The sequence below is a fragment of the Lemur catta genome, chromosome 13, assembly GCF_020740605.2.
Source record: "Lemur catta isolate mLemCat1 chromosome 13, mLemCat1.pri, whole genome shotgun sequence".
Taxonomy (NCBI): Eukaryota; Metazoa; Chordata; class Mammalia; order Primates; family Lemuridae; genus Lemur; species Lemur catta.
The window spans coordinates 53122657-53148284 of NC_059140.1; the positions used below are offsets into that span (position 1 = coordinate 53122657).

A 25628-nucleotide genomic window follows, 5' to 3' on the forward strand; every position below is an offset into this window, starting at 1 on the left:
GATCTTATAAATAAAACTATATCTTAAGTTCGTTTTCTTACCTTATACATTATGAGCCTTTTTTTTTTCCCTCTCTCTCTCTCTCTCAGCAATCTTCCTGAGCTCTTTTCGGGTGCCATATGAGGAAATCAAAATGATGATATTGGAAGTAGATGAAACTCAGTTGGCAGAGTCTATGATTCAGGTAAACAAACAGGCACAGCTTAAATTCCAATATTTCGTTGCAAGCTTCTCATTAAATAGAAATCTGTAAGTGAAGCAAAATTCTTAACCTAAATCATTCAACTGGAAAATCATTGCTGCATAATTAGTTTTAGCATAACTTCTGCATTGCCAGGAGAGAAAACTGCATCTCCTCTTAACTGCAAACTATATATAATGCTACTAAAATGATTATATTTCAAATACTTTAAGTGAGTGTTTCTGAAAAGCAAATTGTTTAATTTTACATTTTTGTTTTTGTTACAGTTTATACTGACAATGTGTTAATTTAAATTTGTTTCTTTAGCCCTTTTAGAATTTGTTTTTCTTAGGCTTATAAAGTTATATGATTTGGTACAGAAGATTGAGAGAGTTTTCTTTTCATTTAGACTTACCTTTATTAACAGCCCTTACTGGAGTCATTTGTGCTCCTATGAGTACTAGAGTTTCTTTACATAGTATTCTGGATTTATTCAGAATTTAAACTATTTTTTAAAAGGTTTTTACCCATAATAATTTTTGATGAATTTCATATTTTTAGTGGTGTCAAAGTTACTTGCTGAATTCCACATGAAGGATCAATAATGTATATCTTGATAGAATTTAAAGCTCTATAATCAAAACACAAATTATATAGCAAGAGAGTATATGCAGTTTACCATCTCTTGTTCTGATAATGTGTATACTTAGAAAAATGATTTTTTGCCATTTAAAAGAAACCAGATATTATTTCTTAGTGTCAACAAGCAATTAAAATTATTTTAGACATTTTAATCCATTAATAAATGATATCTTTGTAAGTTCTAAGTTTTTCCTTTCCTTTCTAAATGTGATAGTAATCTAATTTTATTAGTGATTTGTGCTGTGAATCTCTTATACTCATAAACTACTTAATTGAACAACTCTTCTGTAACCTACTTTTTTTCCTAGCAGTTTCTCTTTACTGGATTTTCACTTTTATTCTTGTTGATTGTACATGTGACTTCTTGCTGGAAGTAGATTCCAAGTTCCTTAAAGAAAATTTTTGTTACTTGATACATGCTTGTATTTCTTCTGATGAATTTGTTAAATATTTACTAAGCAGCTTTTAGCTTGATTACATCAGTGTTTGGATGATCCTGTGGATTTTCTTGTCTAGATACGGAAAAAAATGTGATTTGCTCTTTAAAATTCATGTCCAAAGTACATTCAGCTTCATATATTTCTTAATGTATCAATTTTCTGTTGCTACTACTACCTTTCATCACAAACTCAGTGGATTCAGTTATCTTACATTTCTGTAGAATAAAAGTGTGGCATTGAACTTACTGTACTAAAGTCAACATGTTGGCAGAGAGGGCTGGGTTCTTTCTGTAGGCTCTGGGAGGAGTCCATTTCATTGTCTTTTCCAGCTTCTCTTGGCTGCCTACATCTCATGGCTGGTGAACCTCTTCCTTTCTCTTCCAAGCCAGCAGTGTTGCATCATTCTTTTCCTTTCTTTCATTATCACATCTCCTCACTCTATGTTCTTGTCTTCTACTTTTAAGGAATTTTTTATTACATTTGGCATACCCAAATAATCCAAGATAATCATGCTAATTTGAGGTCAGCTGATAGCAACCTTCATTTCATCTGTAACTTTAATTCCCTTTGTTCCATAACCTAATATTTTCCAAGTTTTGGGGATTAGACATGCATACTTTTAGGGGCAGTTGTCATTTTTCTGCCACCATGCTTAACTAAATATTAAACTAGTCTTCTGAATTTAAAATCTAAAAATTTATTTTGAACATATATAGGTTTTCATATATTCATTAAAAAAGAACTTCCTGCTATTTGAACTCTTATTTTTAATTTTAAAAGTATGTTCCCAATTTTAATGTGAAGAACTTCCTATTTTGAACAAGGCATGGAAACAGAACATTATGTTGTTATAATCATTATTTTGGTTGGCTTTGTTCACTGTTGTTAATTTTATTTTGGCATATCTAGTTATTTATTCATATATAACAAGTAGTCATCAGTATATCATTTTATGTCATTTTTCTATATTTCTTACCTATTTATCTTTGCCACATCAGTCTTTTATTAATTATTCCATTTTACAAACATTTTATTGTACCTACCATGTTCAGGGCACTCTGTAAGGCTCAATCAGAGGTAGACTTCACCTTATTGGAATTTATAGTTTGGTGAGGGAAATGACATTTACGTACATAATTATAATACAAGACGAGCAAAGTTTTATTGAGATTGGTTTAGAACTAGAGAATGTGTAGGAGGAGTGAGCTCTGTGTGTGTATGTGTGAAGGGCAGAGGAATTGTAGGAGAAACATCATGAAAGGCAATTGTTCTGGCAGTAATTAGCTTTGAGGGAAAAGCTGGATATGTGTGGATCTTGGCAGAATTTAACCTAACAGGAGCTTAAGATTTGTTAAGGGCATAGGAGATTTGGGTAAGGGGAAAGACAAAGAAGGTTGGGTCTGCACATTTACCAAACTTAATAGTATTTCTACATTAAAATACAAAATAAAGTAAAAAATTTTAAATTTCTAACGAAAGATTAAAATCTAGTTATATATTAACTAAAAATTTGTTGGTCATCTAAAAGGATGCTTAAGAAATTCAGAGGCCCAATATAATATTATAAATAACTCAGACAATCCAGCTGTCAACTAAAACGGTTAAGAGAAAATAATCATGTCTTTTGGTCTTAGGCAGTTCCACTAAGAGAAATTTCTATTTACGTGGGAAAATCATATACTTTTATTGTTTTTAGTTAGTTTGGTAGTATTAATAGTGAATACTTTTTCTAGGGATGATCTTAAATTGCTACTTTTTTGTTTTGTTTTTGGCCAGTCAACCAACTTTTTATCCAAAGGTACACAGTGAGTCAATAACTTGTTCTTTGATCTAACTGCTTTTGATATATAACATTCTCTAGCAATATTTTCGACTACTAACACTTATGGGGGACTTCCTCCCAGGAAAATATACAGCATGATGTATGCTTACTTATAATTTGTACTTGACTTTGTGCTTATACAGAATTTACTGACATATAATTTGGAATTTTGAGCACCAACCACCCTTTTGTTTCTTAATTTAAATATCAATACACTAACTTCTTATAACACTATTATAGTTGAGTGTATTTTGATACAGAGAATCCATATAGACTTTGTCCAAGGGATTCTTTAATCATGTGAGTTCCATCAGGAAGGCATAAATATGTATATTCCCTTGATCTTTCTTCAAGTGGTTCTCCTGTTTAAGTGTGTAGCTTGAAGGCTATGCATGGACAAACAAGACAAAGCAGCCAAATGAGCCTGTGGTTTCTGGACTACAGATGATGTGGTCAAGGGCTTTTACAGCCATGTGCACTTAAGGTCCTAAAGGATCTCTTTAAATGCTTTTTATCTGCAAGGTATATTATCCTGTGTCTTCGGTGCCTTTTTAAATTTTTCTATCACGTCAGAAAAGTTACTTTGTCTTTGTTTTAGAGACAACTTCAGATTTTTATTATTAAAACTATATTTCTACTGGTTAAATCTTGAAAGCACTGCCATTAAAATTCCCTTGATTTCTTTTCTATTCTTTCCCTTGCCTTTTAGTAGCAATATGGTGATTTCTTTTATCCCCCTGAGTGAAGTGTTAAAATGTGTTTGGCTTTGCCTGAAATTTCTGACATTTAATTCCCTAAAGCTGAAATGAAATGGATCACATTTATCCAGGTGAGAAAGCTGTTCCTTTGGTATAGGTTGAGTTCTCTTTCTCAATTATATAGCTAATCAAATAAACATTCAGTAGTGCTTGATTTGAATATATAATAACTCTGGGATGGAGAAAAGGAAAATTGACTGTTTTCAAGATGCAGGGAGTGTTGCTTAAGGCTTAGTACAAGGGAGGTTACCTAGAAATAAAACTAAAGATTAACTTCACTGGTTTCCTTTCCATAATTTATAAATTAATTTCTTTTTAATTCAAGAAGACATTTAGTGAAGATATTTTCTTTTGGTTTTAATTTTTAGAATTTAATAAAGCATCTTCCTGATCAAAAGCAATTGAATTCATTGTCTCAATTCAAGAGTGAATATAACAACTTATGTGAACCCGAGCAGTTTGCTGTTGTGGTAAGTACTGAGACGATTTTTATACTGTGCAAAATAGAAGAAAGAAAGTAGAATGGTAAGTTTTTTTACATCATTAAATGTATGTGAATAATCACATACATATACTGTCCATCTTGCTTTTTTTAACCTAAGGATATTCATGAGAAATTATCTTGATTTAAATTATATATTGAAACTCTAGCCTTAAATGAAATTCAAGAGGCTTTTGAAACGTGTATGTATAACTTTTTATGTTCCCTATTTAATGTCAGAATGTAAAATGAAAACTGCACTCCTTATGAATAGAGAGTATATTTGTGATTTATTCTGGAGCTATGTATTCCATCATATTGTAAGCTTCAATTTCTTGCTCTGATCACTCACTTGAGTTCATCTCATAGTTTAGCCTAAGAAATTAGAAATATAGTTTTTTTCTTGGCAATGAGGGTAAAACAATGAATTCATTTAAAAAAATCTTAGAGGCATCTTGATGATCATCTTGTTCCAGCCTCCTATTTTATAGAATCTGGGGTCTAAGAAGGGAGACAGACACGCTAATGGTATATATTATCTGTATTGCAACTTAAAATTAAAATTTTTGTTAAGCTTTCTTTGTTTTTTTCTCCTACCATTAAATTATCATTTCTAAGTTTGTTATACTTGGTCAACATAACAATACTTTAAAGTACTATTGTTTTTCTTACAAGATTATTTATTTTTTTTCCCTTTCATTTTCAGTTATATTACCAATTTGCAGGGCCAGGATGAAAGTGTATGTGATATAATTTAAAAAATTGAGGTTAGCTAACTTAACAGCTATGTCTGCACCCCATATTTGGAATGTTGTAGCCATTTACTCTTAAATTCCTTCCTGTCTCTTTATAAACCCACTCTACTTATCCCCCTTACCCCTAAAGTTAAGAAAACTCCAAGTAGAACAGAAAAAGCAGAGTTTTTCCTTGTTCACAGTCTTACAGTTTTTCTTATAAAACTTTTAAACTCGTTGTCTTTAAAAGAAAAGACTTTTACTTCTTAACTCAGTTCTCCAGGGTATTTTTTTTCTCCCTCACCTTGCTTTTTTTTCCCCTGTATTTCCTTGTTTGCTTTATTTTCTATTATCTGGTCACTTTGTCTTACTCTTGATCCCTATTTGGTACTCTACTTGCCATGTCTTCCATGTGAGAATAGGTAAATAAGGGAGAATTGGCATTAAAATTTTAATCACAGACTAGAGTGTTTATTTTTGCCTATCTTTTTTGACTCTTGAATTAAAATAATACATAAAAATGTAATGTTGAAATATTTCCCAAGTACATTAAATCTGGAACATATGAAAGGTTATCTGAAAATATCTATTAACAAGTAACCTTTTAGATTGCATATCATCATAATAAAGATTTAAAACTATTCCTGTGTTCTAATGTTTCACAGAAGACTGAGCTCAAATTTGGAGATATTTTGGGTTTATTTAAAATAGCCAAGTTATGCCCTATTTAGAAAATTTAGAATTTATACCAAAGAGCTACGATTTATAGACAGCGTACTTTTAGGAGTCAGAAAGTTGTAACAAATATATTCCCAGAAACCTGTGCTAGAGGCTATGATTTTGATTTTAATAGACAGATGAACCCACTTCCCTTTTAGGACATGTCACCTGAAACTTCACCTGGAATCTGCACATTCTGTGCCAGGTCATACGTGTGTACAAATGAAATATAATTTGGAAAAGAGGAATTCTATTGAAAAATATCTCCTAGGAGCAATATGAAAAATGCTTTAGTCATCTGTTGATTATGAATAGTCTTGAATGCATTTTGTTAAGTTCTGGTTTCTGTGCTACTAACATTTTAAAAGGTAATTGTATTTGGTGGAGAAAGAATGAAAGTTGAGAAAAAAATGAGATTTTGTTATGTTATTTTTCCTTTGTCAAATAGTAATGTTCTTCAGTTTCACTTTTTTCCATTTCAACTTTTCATCATTCCAGTCTGGCTCCCACTATTTCCCAACCCCTATCTCCGAAAAAGAAAAGGAAAACTTGCTTAAAGCACCCAGAGTCCTTGATAATTAACCAAGAAAATGTTGGACAAAGAGTGTGACACAGTGTGGGATGCCTGAAATTTTCTGTTCTCCTTTCTGGATTAAAACCTCAATTTTAATTTTGCTAATTCATTAAAGAGTGATAGGTTTTCAGTTTATCAGCATTATATCAATAATACAGTAAATGGATTTTAGGAAGTTGATTATAATTACTATATATATTTCTATAAGATTTTCATACTTTCATTTTTAAAGTCAAACTTTTTGAAATTATGTTTATTTCAAAGATGGGCAATTAACTTGAGGTAAGCTAAACTGCAGATTTCTACAAGACTTTTATCTTGCCTTAAAAACGCATTTACTCTTTTACTTAGCATAGATTTAAAGTACCTGAATAAGAAATAATCAAGGATTGGGTTAGCTTTAGTTCCTTCCCACCTGTGAATAGGGCCAAGCTTGACTTTGCATTTGTTTTTCACCATAGATAAAATTGCACTTAGCTTTATGTCATCTTTAGGTTGTATGGACTGACAATGTGATTTTTAGCATTTTCATTTTAACAAAAATCAGTTATAACTGTATAGTTATGTTACTTGCCAGTCAGTTTAACGTTTTCTTTTATCCAATTATTTAAATTTATTAATTTAGTTCCTATGAATTACAAATTCCTTAGAAAGGCATGTTTTGCTTAAATATACACTTATACTTTTGGCAATGGATAAATTCACTGAAGTTCCTTGCATTATTAAATCGACTTTAATTCTCCACAAGAATTGTGTTAAAAAAAACATGCAGTTTTACCAGGACATTTATGTTATTTTCTCTTTGATAGAAAGGCAGGGTCCAAAAGTAACACATCCAAAATGTTCGTAAACTCAAAATGTCAAGTAAAGACCAATTAGAAGATATCAGAAATAATATGTAAATTAGAAGTATGTCTTACTTTTATATATCACTTACATACAACTTTCCAGGGCTCTATGTCCTAGAGAGTATGGTATACAGATTTACTGTCAGAATTATTATGTCAGTATCTGTTAAATTGTATGTCCTTCCAATCACTAAACATTTTCTCCAAGTTTTCTATAACATGAAATTTCATATACATATTTATTTATTTCTCAATTGAAATTGGTAGCAAAATTCTCTAATGCTGATACTAGATCTCTTCCTAATTAGAAGAGTTTTAAATCTAAGTGTAGTAGACCTGGATATTTTTATGGTAATAAGGGTTTAGTCATTCATCTGTTATTTATAATAATTTAGAATCTTAAGGTACCTTTCTGAATTGATTCTCCTTGTGGTCCTAATGACTGGATGTGGGCCCATTTGATCATCTCAAGGTATTCTGGAGCTGCCCATCCATGTTTGTAGCATAGCGGTGGTGGTAGGTGGGCTGGTACCTGTTAGAATTAAAAATCCCATGGTATGAACTCAGGGCCTGAGAGCTTAATGATATCAATGACTTGTTTGTAGTTTATCATATATTTATATGTCCTCTGTTTTCTAGGAAATTATGGTATATAAAAAGTAATACATCAAAAAATTTGAACAAGCTGTCATTTAATGCTGAGAAACTAAGGCTTCTGGACAAATAGTATTTTAGAGAAGTACCCTGGAAGGTGGTCAATCTCTGTATGTTTTTGTAGTGGCTTGTAATGAGTAAGACAATTTACATGCAATTTTCATTTGTTGGTTTAGATTCTGGGCAAATAGCACAGAATACTGCTGATGTATTTAGTTTGAAATATTCTTTTCCCTGGACAGTCTAGGACAAAAATTTCTTGTTGAGAGATTGGTTTATTTGCGGATGCAGTAGCCTCCTCTTTTATTCAACTTAATTTTCTATCAATAGATTAAGAAACAGAAATATACTTTGTAGAAACTGTTACTAATTGGATCAGTTGCCTCTCTTCTCAAATTTCTTCCTTCCCTCTTCAGCCCCAAAGTCCCTCATCCATCCACCCAAAATGCTGCCTGCTTAGCAAAGGTTGGTTCTCATGAAGTATAGCCTGACTTTTGTTGTATGACTGCATTTCTTGTATTTGAAGCTTTTCTTTGATCAATAAACCATTAGGTAAAATCACTGTGCTCACAGTGACATGGTTTAACTGTGTGAGAAATGATTTATGTAAATATTCAATGGGATCAGAAGATTAACTGAAGTTCGGAAAGAGGCCTAAAAATTTGCAATTGAAGCTTCGTATACTAGACTTTCTTTGATTAAAAATTACAGGTTTTTGAGTATTTGTCTCCATATTATTTAATTCTGTTAAGTTGCCTGTTCTTCAAAGGAATCAAAGATTTATAGGAGGAGTGAATTAAACAAATGTCCTGTTTGTGCACTGTATTTTGATCTACCACCATTTGGTGTCACTGTAGGGCAGGGCTTTTAAATTTAAACTTTGTGCAGTTGCGGCCTCCTTTTAATGAAAAATGTTGGAAGTTCATGTATACCTCCCTTCATTAAAAATGCCTCATTTTAAAATACACCATATATTCTTGTTGTAAAACAATCCAATAACATAAAAATACTGAATACAATGTGGAAGTCTCCTGTATCCCACTACTCCACGTCATTCCACACAAGTGATCATTTTTACCAGTCTGTTGGACTTCTGATCCTATTTCTTTGTATTTACCAATGTGAGCACGTTTATGTGAACATTTTAAAAAATATATTGTTCTGAAACTTTTTTTGCCATATCATATATTTTGAAGTTTTTTTTATGTTGTCCTGTTTTCAACCCTGTCTGTAGTATTTCATATCTCATATTAAGATTTTTTCTTTTAATCATTCTTTTAATGAAGGATGGTTAGTTTTTTTCCCCTCAGTGTTTAAAAAATAATAAATAATAATTCTGCATGCATCTTTTTATATATTATTTGTAGTCACTGTGTCAGAATATTTATGATCATGGTCTGGGTTTAAAATCTAGCTGTATTGCTTAGTAGCTGTAGGATCATCAGTAGTTATTCATTTTTTTGTACCTCAGTTTCCTTATTTATGAAATGGGACTGTATTAGTTTCCTGTTGCTGTTCTGACAAATTACCACAAACTTAGTGACTTAAAACAACACAAGTTTATTGCCCTACAGTTCTGGAGGTCAGTAGTCCGATGGGTCAGCAGGGGTGCATTCCTTCTGAGGATGCTTAAGGGAGAAATTATTTCCTTGCCTTTTCCAGCTTCTAGAATCTGCCCACATTCCTTGGCTCATGGTCCAGCATCATGTTCACTTCCGCTTTTATCAGCAGTACTCCTTCTCTAACCCTCTTGCTTCTCTCTTGTAAGTGCCCTATAGTTATACTGGGCCTATCTGGATAGTCCAGGATAATCCTCCCCATCTCAAGATCTTTAACCACATCTGCACAGTTCATTTTGCCATGAAGGTAACATATTCAAAAATTTTGAGGATTAGGACATGGACATCTTTGGGAGACCGTCATTTTGCTTACCGCAGGGCCAAAAATAATGCCTACTGCCATTGCACTGTTTTGAGTGTTAAATAAATTGATGTAGTGAATATGCATAAATCACCTTACAATCATAAACTCTATATTAAAGGTTTAGCTTTTGTTATTAACATTAATTATATTATTACTTCTTTGGGAAATAGTCCCAGAATATGAATTGCTAAGTCAAAAGGCATTTTTAATCTTGATAGTTACTGCCAAATTGCCCTTGCATGAAGCATGTGAATTTATACTTTTATGAACAACACAAATATTCATAAAACATCACTTTTTCTGGCATCATCACCAATACTTAATATTACTTTTCTTTTTTCCACTGGATGATTTTTTAAATTTTATATTTCCTGGTTATTAAATGAGATTGAAACAGTTATATATTTATTGGTTATTTATATTTTTCTTAGAATTATTTGTTAATATTATTTTCCTATTGTATTGCTTTTCTTAATAATTTATAGGAACTCCTTATGTATTCTATATGCTACTTCTTTGTAAATATTTGCAGTTTTTCTCATTGTTTCTCACTTTTATTTATTTATCTTTTCACTTTTATTTATGGTGTCTTCTATACCTTGCATCTTTGAAGTTTGTATTTAAAAGTGATTTGAAATAAAGAAGACCCATGTTACTCACTTACTGATAGGGATGTGTTCTGTTTTTAGGAACACACTTGGTCGTTTGTACATAATAGGAACATGGAAAATAGCAATTTGTTGAGTAATTCTTTAGTTTGATTATATGGAAAAATCTTGTAAAGATGTAAAATGGAGAATGAAATGCCACTGAATATCCTTTACTGACTCCCTAAATTCCATCCGTTGCTCCCCATGACTTTTACATGGATATCCAAAATTCTTACTACAGCATTAGGCTTTTTTAAAAAAAGCTTCATTGAGATATAATTTTGACACATGAATACATCCATGAAACCATCACCACGATCAAGGTAATGAATATATCCATCATGCCCAAATGTACCCTCAGGCCCCTCTGTAATTCCCTCCTTCCCAGCCGGCATTAGGTTTTTAAATGAAACAATTCCTACCATTCCCCTCCTACCTCTCTTTCTTTTCTGTGTCTCGTCATTGCAAAACAATTCACTATGTTCTGAAGGCACCATGCTCGGGCCTGTCAATGTGCTCCCTTTCCCTTATTTCCTTTCTGAGAAAGCCTCTCTAGAAAGCTTTTCCTAACACTTATATCGTTTTATGCAAAATTCAGTATCCTTCCTCTTTGTTACCATAGTACCCTGTTCATGTCTCTAAATGGCTCTTATTATACTAGAATATAAGTGTTATTTTACAATTCACAGTCTTCATTTATGCTCTGAACTTTCTGACAGGCTGGAGTAGATCACACTCATCTTTACATTCTCAGCATATGGCATGTCTTCTGGCACACAGTGGCCACATAATATTGATTAAATGAATATGTGAAATAAGAGATGAACAGGAAGGAACAGAAGTATGAAATTAGAAAGGATGGGAATAATATAGCAAAAACAATAAAATAATGTTTTTTAAAATCACTTTTTAAAATAATGGTATTTTTGAGATAATTTAATTTTTGTTATAAATGAACCTCTAGATAATGATTTCTCTGTGAGTAAGAATGGGTTAATTTTTGAAAATAGACCAAGAAACCAATACCTTGTGCATAAAAAAAGTCTAAATTCCCACCTTTATTTAAAAAAAAAAAAAGAACTTATTACTCTAAGTGATTTTGCCACTTAACTTGTAGGCTTGTCACAATATAACATCCTAGATTAGACTTTTTCCTGATACTTTTTTAACACAAAAGGCCATGTTGTTCGAATATGAGTACTCCTGGTACTCGTGGTACTCTATATAATACTTCGTGGTTTTATTTTCAATACCTTTTAGTATTGAGGAAATTGTTACTTGGTATAAGAATCATGGTTTATCGAAACGCTTATAAAAAAGACTGACAAAGATATGTAAGGAACCTGAAAGAATATATCTTCCCTCAACCATTGCTTTCTGAGATAAAATATCTCCAAGTCTTTCTTGCTTTCCTTAGGTGCTATTTCCACTGCTTTGCAAATGTCCAGATACAAAATCACATTTTCCAGAATTAGTACTTTAAAATTCTTAACAAAAGACATGCAGTTAGTCTGATACGATTTCTTCAAGAACCCATTTTGGTTTCTTGTAATTACTACTTCCTTTTCATGTTAATAATGCATCTTTGATCTCGTCAGTCAATCACATAAATTGTGCCAGTCTAAAGTTGGCAGGATCTACTATCTTCTCCTCCTGGAAAATAGAAGTTCCATTCATCTGCTGCTGCTGCTGCTGCTGTATGGTACCTGTCCTATTGTCCAAGGTCCTTCAAATTCTGTGATGCTTTAGACAGCAGTTTGGCAACCTCATCTGCAAATCTTTCACTATACAGTGAGAACAGTTTTTTGGAATAATAAACTATTATTTCCTAACTATATTCATAGCTATTTAAATCTTAGAGGTAGATTTCTCTGAAGATCATAGGCATTTAGCTGTTGTTTTCGGTTATTCTTGTCACTTTAGTGTGCAACCTTCTTGACATGCTTCTACCAGGATCCAGGACTTAATATAAGCACAGTAGCACAGATGGTTTTTCTCTCACCTAGTTTAGGGCTTATTTATTTCACTTTCTTTCAGTTCTCATTGATTTTTAGCCTAAAATTCTTCAGACATTGAATCCTCCTATAATTTTTTTCTTTTGATCTGGTTTTTGCCTTCCATCTCCTTCAACAGCCTAAGTCAAAACAGTCACAATGCTATCTAAGTTTTTAATTAAACTCATTGAAATTTTGTTGGTTTAAGTAGTTAAAATCAGCTGTCAGCCGTAAGATAATTTTATCTTGCCCATCCTAATGTATTATTTTCTCTGAAGATCTTTTTCCTCACAGGTTTCTTAATTCTTCCTGCATATGACACAGCTAAGTTACATGTTGACAAAACTCATAAAAGGCCATACACATCTTTTCTTCACATGTTTAACAGGTAGTCCAAAATAATATGTAGATTTTTTGATTTAACCAAATATACTGACATTCACAGAAAATTAGAGGGTTTTTTTTTAATGGTTGAACTTAACATTGCCTTCACTGCTGAAAGGTTAGGTTTATTTTAGAACTTTTAAAATTTTGATTTCAGCTCTCATTAGATAATTCTGAGGAAATGGCTTCTGGTAGCAACTTTTCCATTAGTGCAGGTTTCAGCCTTTGAAATGTTACAGGGGCTTGAATTTCGTGAATGAACTTACACCTTGAGTTTATGTCAGTAACTTCACCAGTGTCTGATGTGTTTTATTTGAATACCTTGTCTCCTTGATTCAGGAATAATTCATTTATTATTCATTTTTTGATAGTTATTTATTGAACACCTACTGTGTGTTGAGTATTGATCTAGGCTCTGAGTTTATTGCAATGAGCCTCTTAGTCCTTATTTGTCTTACATTTTAGTTAGGGACAGTGACAATATATGTACAAACAAAAATGTAATAATGCAATATCAGATAATAATAAATGCTCTGCAGGAAGTAGTACATGAGTGTATGTGTGTGAGAGAGAGATTAGCATGGTTATTAAGGCCACTCTTTGAAGAGGTAAGACTTGAGCAGAAGCCTGCATGACTTTAGTTAGATGTGTGGCTAAAGCATGTTATAGACAGAAGATACAACAAACACCAAGGCCTTGAGGGATCAGTGAGTTTGGCTGTGTGAGGCCATAGGCTGTGGCAGAGTGAATGACAGAGATTGGTAGACAATGACATTAGGGAGTCCGCCAGGGCCTTCATCATTCAAGGCCTTGCAGCCATGGTGTGAGTCCCAGGGATTTTACGCTATGAAAGCTGTTTGACAGATATAAACAAAGTAGTGAAATGATCAGATTGATGCTTTACAAGTGTTATTCTGGCAGATGTGTGGAAAAACAGGTAGTGGGTGGGGTGAGGCACATAATTGAAGCCAGTGGCCAGTTAACACATTATTTCAATGATCTCATTATTAAGCTATGAATCAATGGTGGCTTGATAGGCATGATGGCAGTGTCACTGGTGAAAAGTGATCAGATTCTGGATGATTTTGCAAGTAGGGAAGATGGGATTTCTGACAGATTGAATGTGGGGTATAAGAGAAGTTAAGAATAACTTCAAGATTGTTACCCTTGCAATTAGAAAGATAAGTGTTGCCATTTACATAGATGTGGGAAAGTGTTGCAGGAGGAGCAGATTGTGGGAGGAAAGATAACTTAAAATGTCTGTAGACATCCAAGTGGACATATGAAATATGCATTGGGGGTAGAAGCTGGAGTTCAGGGTCGGAGGTATAAATCTGGAAGCCAGTAGCATACAGGTGGCATATAAAGCTATGTGACTGGATGAGATCACTGAGGGAGTGAACTAGAAATATAACACAGGAAGCAGTGAAGGGCAAAGTGAAATATGCAAACCTTACTGTTTTTCTCAGTCTTCTCCCTGGAGAGGGACTCATCATCAGCAAGGTTTTGTTTGTTTTTGCTGCTGGTTACCACCTCTCTGAGGAAAATTGCAATCCCTGATCTAGGGAATTGTACAAGGTGATTTTATAATATGACACTATTGCAGTTTGTTTCAAAAACTAAACCTGAGTTGGAGTGAGAAGGCTATTTGGCATTCAGAGGGTATATAATTCATCAGGGACATTTGGAAGGAAGCTAGTGGTCATGAGAATATGTGTCTGTGGAAAGAAAGAAAAAAAACTACTTTGCCTCCAGACCTTGCTCTCATATGAGAGAAAATGGAATAATCTCTAATACATCATCATAATAAATATATAGTGCCTATATTATGAACTAAGATAAAGTTAAAATGCCAAAAGTGTGCAGGCATATTCCTGAATAAAATAACTCTCATTTAATCAAGGGATTGAGTTCATTTAGTTCAAATCTACATCAAAATAGTAATATCAAATCCTGCCATTAAGGGGAAAAATCACTCGCATGCTACCAATTGTGTTTTCTGTAGAGTGGGAGGATAAGTGGAATCGAGCTCTGAATGAATTCTCTTATGAGCTTTTGTTACCCCTGTTCCCTTGAAATTAGGAGAATGTCAGCTATATTAAATAACTCTGCAATTCTTTAATTTATTCGAACTAATAGAAACGCACCATGATCAGAATAATGTGCTATTTCATTGAGCTGCTAACACTAGTGAGTGTCTCAGAAAGTTTGAAATTTCAACTGTGGTTTATATTGATTTCTCCCTTTTTTTTTTGGTGTCAAAAGGCACAAAATTTTGCTTGTGTTTTATATCACATGTGTGTAAAATCTGTGAAAGAATTTGATGCTATTAAGAAACTATCTATCTCAATTTATTTTCAACACAGTCTATTCTTGACAAAACAGCCAGTGATTTCAGTTAGATAAATTTCTGCCTCTACTTGTATCCCTACAATGGCTTCCCACCTCAGAGGAAAGTCCTAAATCCTTGTTTGCGTCTATAAGGCTTTACATAATCTGTCCCTGCCTCAGTGTTTTTTGCCTCATCTTGTACCATTCTCTCCTGGCTAAGGAAACTTTAACTATATGGCCTCTGTACTATTTCCCCAACATGCCAATCACATTCTTAGGGAGTTTTCACTTGCCTTTTACTCTCCTTGGACCTTCCTTCCTCCAGTTACTCAAATGGCTTGTTTCCTTAGGTCCTTCTGGTCTTTCTTCGTATGTCAACTTACAGAGGTCTTCTCTAACTAAGTACTCTATTTGAAATTGCATATCCAGTTGCCCAAAGTACTTCTTTTCCTCTTCCCTGTAATATTTTTCTCATTAGTGTCCATCATCTTCTCATTTACTGTATTATATTCTGTCCATTATCCTATCAGTCTGTAAGAGTGTCGGTGATGGCAGGAATCATTCTTTCTAGTATTCACTGGTGAATTCCTAATGTCTTAAACAATAAATACCTGGTCTGTAGTAAGCACTCAACCAAACAACTTTGTCTTGGTATTCCAGATACCTTCAACTATCCTTCACTGTATTCTAGTCTGATTAGACAGACCTGAATCTGAATTCTGATTTTACCATATACTAGTCGTGAGACTTTGGACAAGTTTAACGTCCCTCAAATTCATTTTCTTTTTTTAATAAAATGCATATGAATAAAGAACCTATCTCACAGAATTGTACTGAGATTTAGGAGAGTATGTATGTGTGTAGTACATAGTGAATACGTACCCAATTATGTTAGCTGCTATCGTCATTCTCATGTTTTTATTTTGAATGTTTTCTTCTCATTTGTTGTGGTCCAGTTCAGGACTCACTGCCCTTAAGACCTGTATTCTACTTGACAGTTAGAATTTTCTCTCTCACTATTCTGCGATTCTTTAGTGTGTTTTACGTATGCGTTTTTGCTCCCTTCACTGTTTTAGTTATAGACTCTCTTATTGTTATAGACAACCTCATGATTTCACATCCAACTTATGCCCTTTCATCTCTCATCTTGTATGCTTTTGACCTCTGGTCAGCCTTTCACCCTATTTGTTATACCTACTTTCTTTTTGTTCTCTCTCCCGGCTCCCTTGTACTTCTTGTCTGACTCCTACCTGGCTCTTTTCCTATTTCTTCTAACACTTGAATGTAAGAGTCTGACTCAGATTCTATCCTTTGATCTCTTTTATTTTCATATCCTCCTCTTTCTCATTTCTTTTAATGATTTTATCCACTCCATATAATTATTTTATTAATAATTCTGAACAATTTTTAGACCTTTCAGACTTTTTGTACTTTAGCTTTTAAATATACAAATTTATTGTAGCACAGAGCAGCAAAGGGGATGAGATAGGGGCCAACGTAAAGGTAGGTAGTGACTGATGAACAATTCATTGTAATCATTTATCATGACTTCTAGATCTCATATTGAGACATGATGCTGGAGTATTTGTTTTCTTTTCATGGGAACAGCCTTCAAGAGTGTAATTCAAATTACTGAAAAACTAATTAGGATAAGCTTCGCTTCTGATATTAGTTGCACATGTTGGAGCCAGAAATATGAGCTAAAAGCTTTCTACCTCTAGCTCTCTGACTAGGTGTATCCAGCTGAGGATCTTAGCCTTAGGAATCCCCTGAAATTAAAATCATCTAGTTGTGTACAATAACAGCTTGATGGTTGTTACAGAAGATGTGCTCAAGGACCAAAATAAAAAAAATACTACAAATTTATTTAACTATCTAAGATACTGCAAAACAGCAGGTCAGCCTTCTGCTTGTAAATCATCTCATGCTATAGGATAGCTAGAGGAGATTAAATCCTACTCTATATTAGTCTGATTACTTTTTCAAATATGGTATCTGTGACTTGTTATACCTAGAAGATGATGGTTTGTATAATAGGAGCAGAGAGAGAGATTAGAGTTTCAAGTTAATGGCATAAGTATCGCATCAAATGAGCCACCATAGAGCAGGCAAGTGATTACATAGCAGTTATATTATCTGACTTTTGTAGAATGATTTACTGTTTACAAAGTCTGTTTATATACATTTATCTGATATATTCCTTAAAATAGCACCTTAGGGTAGCAAAAATTGAAACTGTTATAGAATAAGTGAGTTAACCAAGAACCCCCACATGACATTAGCAGAAGAGAAGGATTCATACTGAGGATTTCTGACTCCACATTTCCATATTTCATTTTGTTTCTACCATACCAATTTTTTTCTAGGTGTAGGGGTCTTGACATATTGGCAAAGAAGTAGGTGCATACAGGAGGTGGCAAAGGGAAAGGTAGTTTGTTTGTTTGTGTTTGTTTTTGTTTTTTGAGACAGGGTCTTGCTCTGTTTCCCAGGCTAGAGTGCAATGGTGTGATCATAGCTCACTGCAACCTCAACTCCTGGGGTCAAGTGATCCTCCTGCCTCAGCTTCCCAAGTAGCTGGGACTACAGGTGTGCACCACCCGTCCTGGATAATTTTTCTATTTTTTGTAGAGATAAGGTTTTGCTCTTGCTCAGGCTGGTCTCCAACTCCTCACCTCAAGTGATCCTCCCACCTCAGCCTCCCACAGTGGTAGGATTACAGGCATGAGCCACCCTGCCTGGCCGAGGGAAAGGTTTTTAAAGATAGACTTTAGCCTGTGTTGTGTTTTTGTTCAGGACCAGTCCTGTCTCTGCTTTTATTTGCAGAAACCAGCCATTTTCTATCTTCAGAAACACAGGGCCCAGATGGGAGAGGAATCCTCTCCCCTCCCTTAAAAAGCCCAGTAAATGTATACATTTCTAGAATCTGAACTACTTTGTCTGGCTCATTTCTCTTGTGGCCTAACTACTGACTTTATTTGAGAGGGCTTTCCCCATTTCTGTCCCCAGGTTAATAAGAAAACTGTACTCTGATGCTAAGCACTTGAAAAACTTCCCTGGGATTCCCAGAATCAATTGTATAAACTTTTATTTAACTTAATTCACATGTCGCTCCTGGAACAGAGGGTGTTGGTATTTTGGCCCCATATTTATTTGGTTAATTATGGTACTTGTCCAAGTTTTTTTCCCTTTTTTTGCTTTGCTTATATTTTTATTTTGTATTGAACTGTATGTTTCATTAAACATCCTTATCTTCCATACCAGACTTAGCTCTTTTGAAAGGATAAATGTGTTTGTGTTTTCTTCCCTCTAACATTGGATCAAGTTCCCTATCCTGAAAGTCAGCTATTATCCATTATTACTGCTATTTTTCTTTCTTTTTCAAGGATACCAATTTTGTATCCAACTCTAGATATTATATGAATTTAGAAGAGGGGATACCAAATAGTCAAGGTGATTTTTTCCCCCTTTAATGAAAAGCTATTAACTTATATACTGCCAGCATTACCACTACAAAATCATTTGACTTACTATATTTGTCCAAATTCCTATCTGCCAGGAAAATCTGAGAATTTATCCAAATTCTTACCTGTTAGGTAATTTTTTGTGTGTGTGCTTGTACTGTACCACTCACACAGTGCATTGACTTACATTTATGCATTAAATAGTCAAGACTTGGTGGCATAAATTTTAATTTATTTAAAGATTCTCATAGTCTGTGGCTTAATGCTGAAACTGTAATTAGGTCAATGTTTATTCTGTCAATATTTTTATTGTCACATTATGTGTTTTGTTTTTTTTTTCCTTATAGTGAACTCTGTGGCATTACTGAAGTCTTATGCTGTGGGCAAGTAAAGTCTTTCTAGCCTCTTTTATCAGAGTTTCCTTTATAAGCAGCTCCCTTTGGAACCCCTACTCCCAGTAAAGTGCCTACATCATTCTGGTCAACTGAAGGCTAGTATGTTCTGAAAGAATTTAAGGTTCCAGCAGCTTTATCTTATGGGTTTCCTTGGTACTATATTTATGTTTTTCCTAAGTTCTGACCCAGGATTTTCAAAAGCATTCTATATTTTTAATGTAATTAAGAGAAAACTATTAATAGCGTCCTGACAGTGCTTTCCTTTATTGCTCAATTGTCTGTTGTTCTGTCCTTATTCTCATACTTTATGCACTTTTTGGGAGCCTTCTTTGCTTTTCTGCTTTTTCCTATGAGGGACTATGTCTGCTGTGGTCTCAGTTTCTTACTTCTTACCAAATTCTTATAACTTCCTTTGGAATTATCTATAATTTTGACTGCTGGCTTTAATGATTATCTCTCTTACCAGTTAGAGACTACTTTTTCTGCTTATTTTTCCATGACCATGGGTCTTAGCTGCAGCCCTATTCTTTATTAGTTATACGTCCATTGCCCAAATTCTATCTTCTGTGTCTGCTTTAGTGCTTTCCTCTGTCTTCCCACACCTTAGTATCCACATAGTTCTCCCATTCTGTTTAAATTGCCGACCACAGACCTGGCCCCCTGGCAACTTCAGACAAAAACAATGGGCATGTGTTATTACTGAAGAGCAGAGGAGTTGCTTGAAGAATGTATCACAGTAATTTGAAATGAATGCTCTCAAAATGCACCCACTAAATCAACAGTTTGAACCGAAGCAGAACCCAAACACCTTGTAGCTCCCCTGGAACCACTAGCCACAGCAAAGTGCCTAAATCATTACAGTGAATTTCTGAAAGCCCACCAATTTATTTTTTGAAGTTTATGAATGAATTTTATTTGTCCTAAGGTAGAAATAGAGAATAAAAACTACAAACAATCAATACAAAGAAATGCAGCAAGATGTCATTCTTAACAGGTTTATGTTTGGGTAAAACACAGAAACACTTTTGTCATTAATATTTCTGACATCAGAGAAAGCAAGAATTTTTAAAATGGCATAGATGAGATTAAAAGTAAGGGGTTAGTCATTTAAGAGTTTTGGCAGAGTTATTGTTTGAGATGAGTTAGTTAACAAGTATTATAGGAAAAGGCCCTCTTATTTAACATTTTTGAATAAATTAATCTGCAACATAGAGGACTTTTCCTATGGCACTATCTATACCTCCTTTATCCTGACCCTGTCTCCCCAAAATACCACTAAAAACTTGAATGTCCACTTGTGATATCAGCTTTTGAAGATAACTAAAAAAGGGTCAAAGCTGGCCGGAATTACATTCAAGGATCTGTGTTATGTTTTTTGTTTGAATTCTACCTTCAGCTGTAGCTTTCCTTTTACTCTGTAACTAACTGACCTTAACCAGGTCCACTGATCAATCTTGAACATGTAATTAATTAACCACTTACAAGTTCAGAGGATTTAGCCAAAGAGACCCTTGAATGTAAGTATCATGTTTATGGTATTTTAATGATTTCTCATAATCCCTCTTTTGTTAATGAAATACTGAAAGTCAGGCAGGGATTGCCATGCTTATCGTGTGTTTGTTTCATAAATGTTAATGAAATAGCAATGCAAAGCCAAATTTAAATTAGAATAAAGTGTGGTTATTAATCTTAGAATAATATTGTTGAGAAAAGATATAATCTCAGGGATGGTGATGCTGTACAAGTTCAAAAATATATTAACATATATATTTTTGTGTTTGTTATTTGTTGATTATTCAGGACCTGTGCTTCATGTTTTGAATGCACTATTTCCACATAGAAGCTAGTGAAGTCTTATTGTAAAACTAGATGAGATTATGTTATTTCCAAGCTTAAAATACTCAAATGGTTTCTGAAACTTACTTTGTCTTATATTAATATAGTCACTCCAGCTTTATATTCATTAGTGATGGCACGATATATATCTTCCTATCCTTTTCCTTTTAACCTGCAATTCTTGTGGGCAGCATATTCTTGCTTTTTTAGCCAGTCTGACCATTTCTGCCTTTTAATTTGGAATATTTAGATGATTCTCATTTAATGTGGTTATTCATATGGCCAGATTTGACTCTGTCATCTTATTATTTGTCTTCTGTTTATCTCATCTATTCTTTGGTACTCCTTTTCTACCTCCTTTTGGATTGATTATTTTAATGACTCCATTTTATCTTTTGGTTCACTTATTAACACTTATTCTTTGTTTTTCTGTATTAGTGGTTACTTTAGGGTTTGTGGTTGGTTTAGGGTTTGGAGTGTATATGTGTATATATGTATATTTTAAGTTTATTAAAAATATTTTATATTTTTAATAAATATATTAAAAATATAAATATATTAAAAATAAATACCATTTCCAGCATTCTTCACTTCTTTGTGTAAATATAGACTTCCATCTGGAATCATCGTCCTTCTTCCTGAAGGGTTGCTTTAACATTTCTTCTAGTGTCAAAGAATTCTTTTAGTTTTCTCTTTGGCTCGTCTAATGGTTGCTAATTTCACAATAATTTCTAAAATGATCTAGTCTCTATTCCTTCAATCCCATCTTATTCACTGTTTCATCCATGTTTATTTTCTTGTTGCCACTTCAGGTTTGCCTTTATTCTTGATTTTTCCTCTTCTTTGGCCCAAATGCCACTTCCTCATAGAAGTACTCATCGTAATGATGTTCCCCCTCATCATTCTCTATCCATATTACCTAACGTTTACTTATAGCACATATTCCCATCTAAAATGATCTTGTCTGTTCTATTGTATTTCTATCTCTTTCTTTCCCTTTCTGTCTGCTTAGTTATATATAGTACACTCCACATGGACCAGTTTTTTTTTTAATTTTCGTTATGAATCTCCAGGCACTAAAAGAGTGACACATAATAAGTGTTCAATAAATATTTGATACATAAATGAATAAATAATTATATCTTATTCCCATATAACTCCAGAAGTAGGCATGCTGTTACCTAGATGAGGTAACTTGTTCACTCAAAGAGTATTACAGCTCAGCAATGAACCATGCTTTTGTGACACTGGGGCCGTACTTCACTGCTTATGTTGGTAATTACTCTTGTATTTCTGTTTACTATAGGTGTCTACTGTCCTTGAAGTTGCTTTTAGCAGTAGTTTCTGTGTGCTTCATTACTGGAGCAACTTATTTTTAATATTTGAAGATTAACTTTGAGTTAATAATAGATATAAATTACTTAGAATGTTTAAATAGGAACTTAAAATTGTTGCTAATTCAAAAATAAGTTTTGAAAATTTTTTTTCTCTTTCTACTTTGAGATTTTAAATCTAAAATCTCCACTGCCCTACAAAATTCCCACTAAAAAGCAGGGCATTTGAGTCCATAATAGAATTGTGGGTTGTTTGTTTTTGTTTTTTATGACGATTTTTCTTTTCTTTTTTGGTATGGAAACATGATGCTTTCTAGTCAGACCATCTATGTAGTATTGAAATTTTATGGCACAATTTGCTTAATTTCTTTCATTTGGAAAAACAAAACAAAACATCATTATAGTCACATAGTAATTACTAGCCATGCATCATTCATTTGAAATAAAGCCTAAAGCATTTTGTAGTTATAAGCAAAAAGGTCTCTTATGATTCATCACTTTGCAAACAACATTGTTTTAAGGTTGCTTTTTAGATCTATCATCTAGTGTCTGGGAAGCATTTTTCTGTGCTCTGTAAATCTCATTATGTTGGTCTATATATACTCTTGTAAGACTACTTTGGAAACAATGGAAAGGTAAGGCTGTATTTAGGGAACTAAATTACTGTAGAGTTAGGCAATTTTGTTGCAGTTGTAGCTTAACTTGTAATTATTGTAGATATATGCTGGTTTGTTTGCAGTTTTATGTCATGCTCTTGAAGGTACCATTGTTTCTGGAAGGATCCATAAAGTTCAGTTTTAATCAAGTTGAGTAGATTCTGTAATGGGTATTTTCCTGATCAGCATGCTGTCTCCATTGATAAAAATGTGAGAATGTGATGAAAATAGGTTATATACATATTACTTACATAATGCCAAAGCATCTCCCCATAACTTACTTATTAATTATAAAGGAATAAATAGTAACTTAATATTGGAAAAACTTGTGGATACCACCTTATACATATACTTATATGTATAAAAGTATAAATAGGAAGAGACTGAGTGGGTATGATAAAGCAAATGGGGCAAAATGTAAACAATTTGGTTAATTTGGGTAAAGGGTGGGTTTTTTGTATATTAAAAATTGAAATGATAGCATAATAAAAGTTTTTAAAATTCCATTTACAGTAAGATAAAAAACTTAAAATACTTAGGAATAAATTTAACAAAAGATATGTAAACTGTTAACAATGATAAAACTAGACAAAATATGCAAGTCAACTATCTTTAGATAGTGGACAACTGGTAGAGAAAAGCTGTCATCCTTGATTGGACAGAAATTTATGAATTTCATGAATACCCTGCCTTTGGCCTGGTGACAATTTTCCAATTATAGCACAGAGAGGGGTGTGTTCTAACAGAGGATGTGGGTCTCTCTGAGCTGAGGAGCCAGAGATCAGAATTTGTGGTAGTGAAACAGCTGGTATCAGCAGGGCAGGGCACTAATAAGGAAGGAGTTGTGCAGAAAGGGACTCCATCCCTTGAGTCTGGGCTGTTCCTACCCTGAGAAAGACTTGCCAGGTAGCAGCTGCTACAGGGTGAGAGTGGAACAGAGATACTGGAGATCCAGCATTACCAAGGGGCATTGGACTTTTGGCTCTGCCAGAACAGAGAGATCTTCTTAACACTTCATTAACATATTTGACATTCTCTTAAATAAGGAAAAAGATTGTGCTTTAGGAAGGAGGACCACACTCTAAAGAAAAACTTACTCTAGATCGACCCTAACAAAGCCTACATCAAGTCTTGACAAACTCCTCAAGGAAGACAATTTGAGATCAAGGTCCACTAAGTTAGACGGGCTGGGGAAAGCTATGCTAACAAAGTATAAATTGAAGCCTATACTACTTAAAGTGATCACCCAGTGATTAATTTGCCTGATAAAATAAGAATGAGCAATCTTCAAAGCTATGTGGCTTCAAAGACATATATTGTTAGTACTAGACCAACTAGGAGAAATATAATAAAAGGAGATATAGTTAAGGAGCCAATAGAGGAAATAAAATACTAAAAATTACTTGATTAACACAAAGCAGGAAAGGGATAAAAGAGGATGTCTTAGTCTGTTTGAGCTGTTATAACAAAATACTGTAAACTGGATGGCTTATAAGTAACAGAAATTTATTTCTCCCAATTCTGGAGGCTAGGAATTTCAAGATCAGGGTGCTGGCAGATGCCATGTCTGGTGACGACTCACTTTCTGATTCATAGATGGTGTCTTCTAGCTATGCCCTCACGTGGTGGACGGGCAAGGAAGCTCTGTGGGCCTCTTTTATAAGGGTGCTACTCTCATCCGTGAGGGCTCTGCCTTCACGATCTAATAATCACTTTCCAAAGGCCCTGCCTCCTAATTTCATCACACTGGTGAGTAGATTTGCAACACACGTGTTTGGGATGGGGCACAAACATTCACAACATAGCAGTAGGAAAAAAGCAGAAAAGACACATGGAAAACAAATAGTAAAAAGCATAAGAAAAGTATCATGGGTATATATATTTCAGAGACTGTATATTTCAAGGCAAAGGATATTATAAGAAATAGAGTGTCATTACACAATGACAAAAAGAATAATTCACCAGGAAGAGATAATCATCTTAAATATGTATGACTAATAATAGAACATCAAAATTTATGAAGCAAAACCTGGCAGAATTAAATGGAAAAATAGATAACTCCTCGATCATAATGAGACTTTAATACCCCTCTTTGAATAAATTCTCAAAAAACTAGACCAAAAAACATCAGTAAATATTTAGAAAATCAAGACAATTCTATCAACCAACTTGTTTTGAAATTTATACAGCACCATCTGCAATAACTGCAGAATACACATTCTTTTCAAATGCATATGGAACATTCACCAAGGTAGACAATATAGGAATATAAAATAAGTGGATAATTTTCAAAAGATTGATTATCTAACAGAGTCTGCTTTCTGTCTACAACACAATTAAAACAACAATAATAATAGAACATCTCTCATTGTTTAAATATTGCATAACATATTTTTAAACTACTAATGGGCCAAAGGAGAAATTATTTTGAGCCAAAAGAAAATGAACTGCTGAAAAAGAAAATCAAATTCTCAAATTACTAGTATAAGGAATGAAAGAAGAGAATCTGTTAATACTACAGAAAAGTTAGAAACTCATTTCATACATAAACATAGATGCAAAAGTTAGCAACAAAACATTTCTGTACCAAATATTGCCAAGCATAAAAAGGAGAGTATATTATGACCAAGTGAGATTGGTCCCAGGAATGCAAGGTTGATTTGGTTTAATTTTCCAAAATTAATTAGTTACTGATATTGTCAGGAAAAAAAATACCAGGTACCTATGAGAAAAATCATAATTATTTAAATAGATGCAAAATAAAAAGCATTTGACAGAATTCAACCTTTTTTTAATAATAAAAACTCTCA

General features: G+C 33.6%; 1 protein-coding gene across 1 annotated transcript in view; it reads left to right on the forward strand.

Moving 5' to 3' along the window:
• The window catches only part of DIAPH3 (diaphanous related formin 3), a 445841-nt gene that overhangs the window by 210526 nt on the left and 209687 nt on the right, over nt 1–25628 (forward strand). The window contains exons 19-20 of the mRNA XM_045566830.1: nt 90–184; nt 4212–4313. Of these exons, the coding sequence (XP_045422786.1) occupies nt 90–184; nt 4212–4313 (197 nt within the window). The remainder of the gene's footprint in view (nt 1–89; nt 185–4211; nt 4314–25628) is intronic.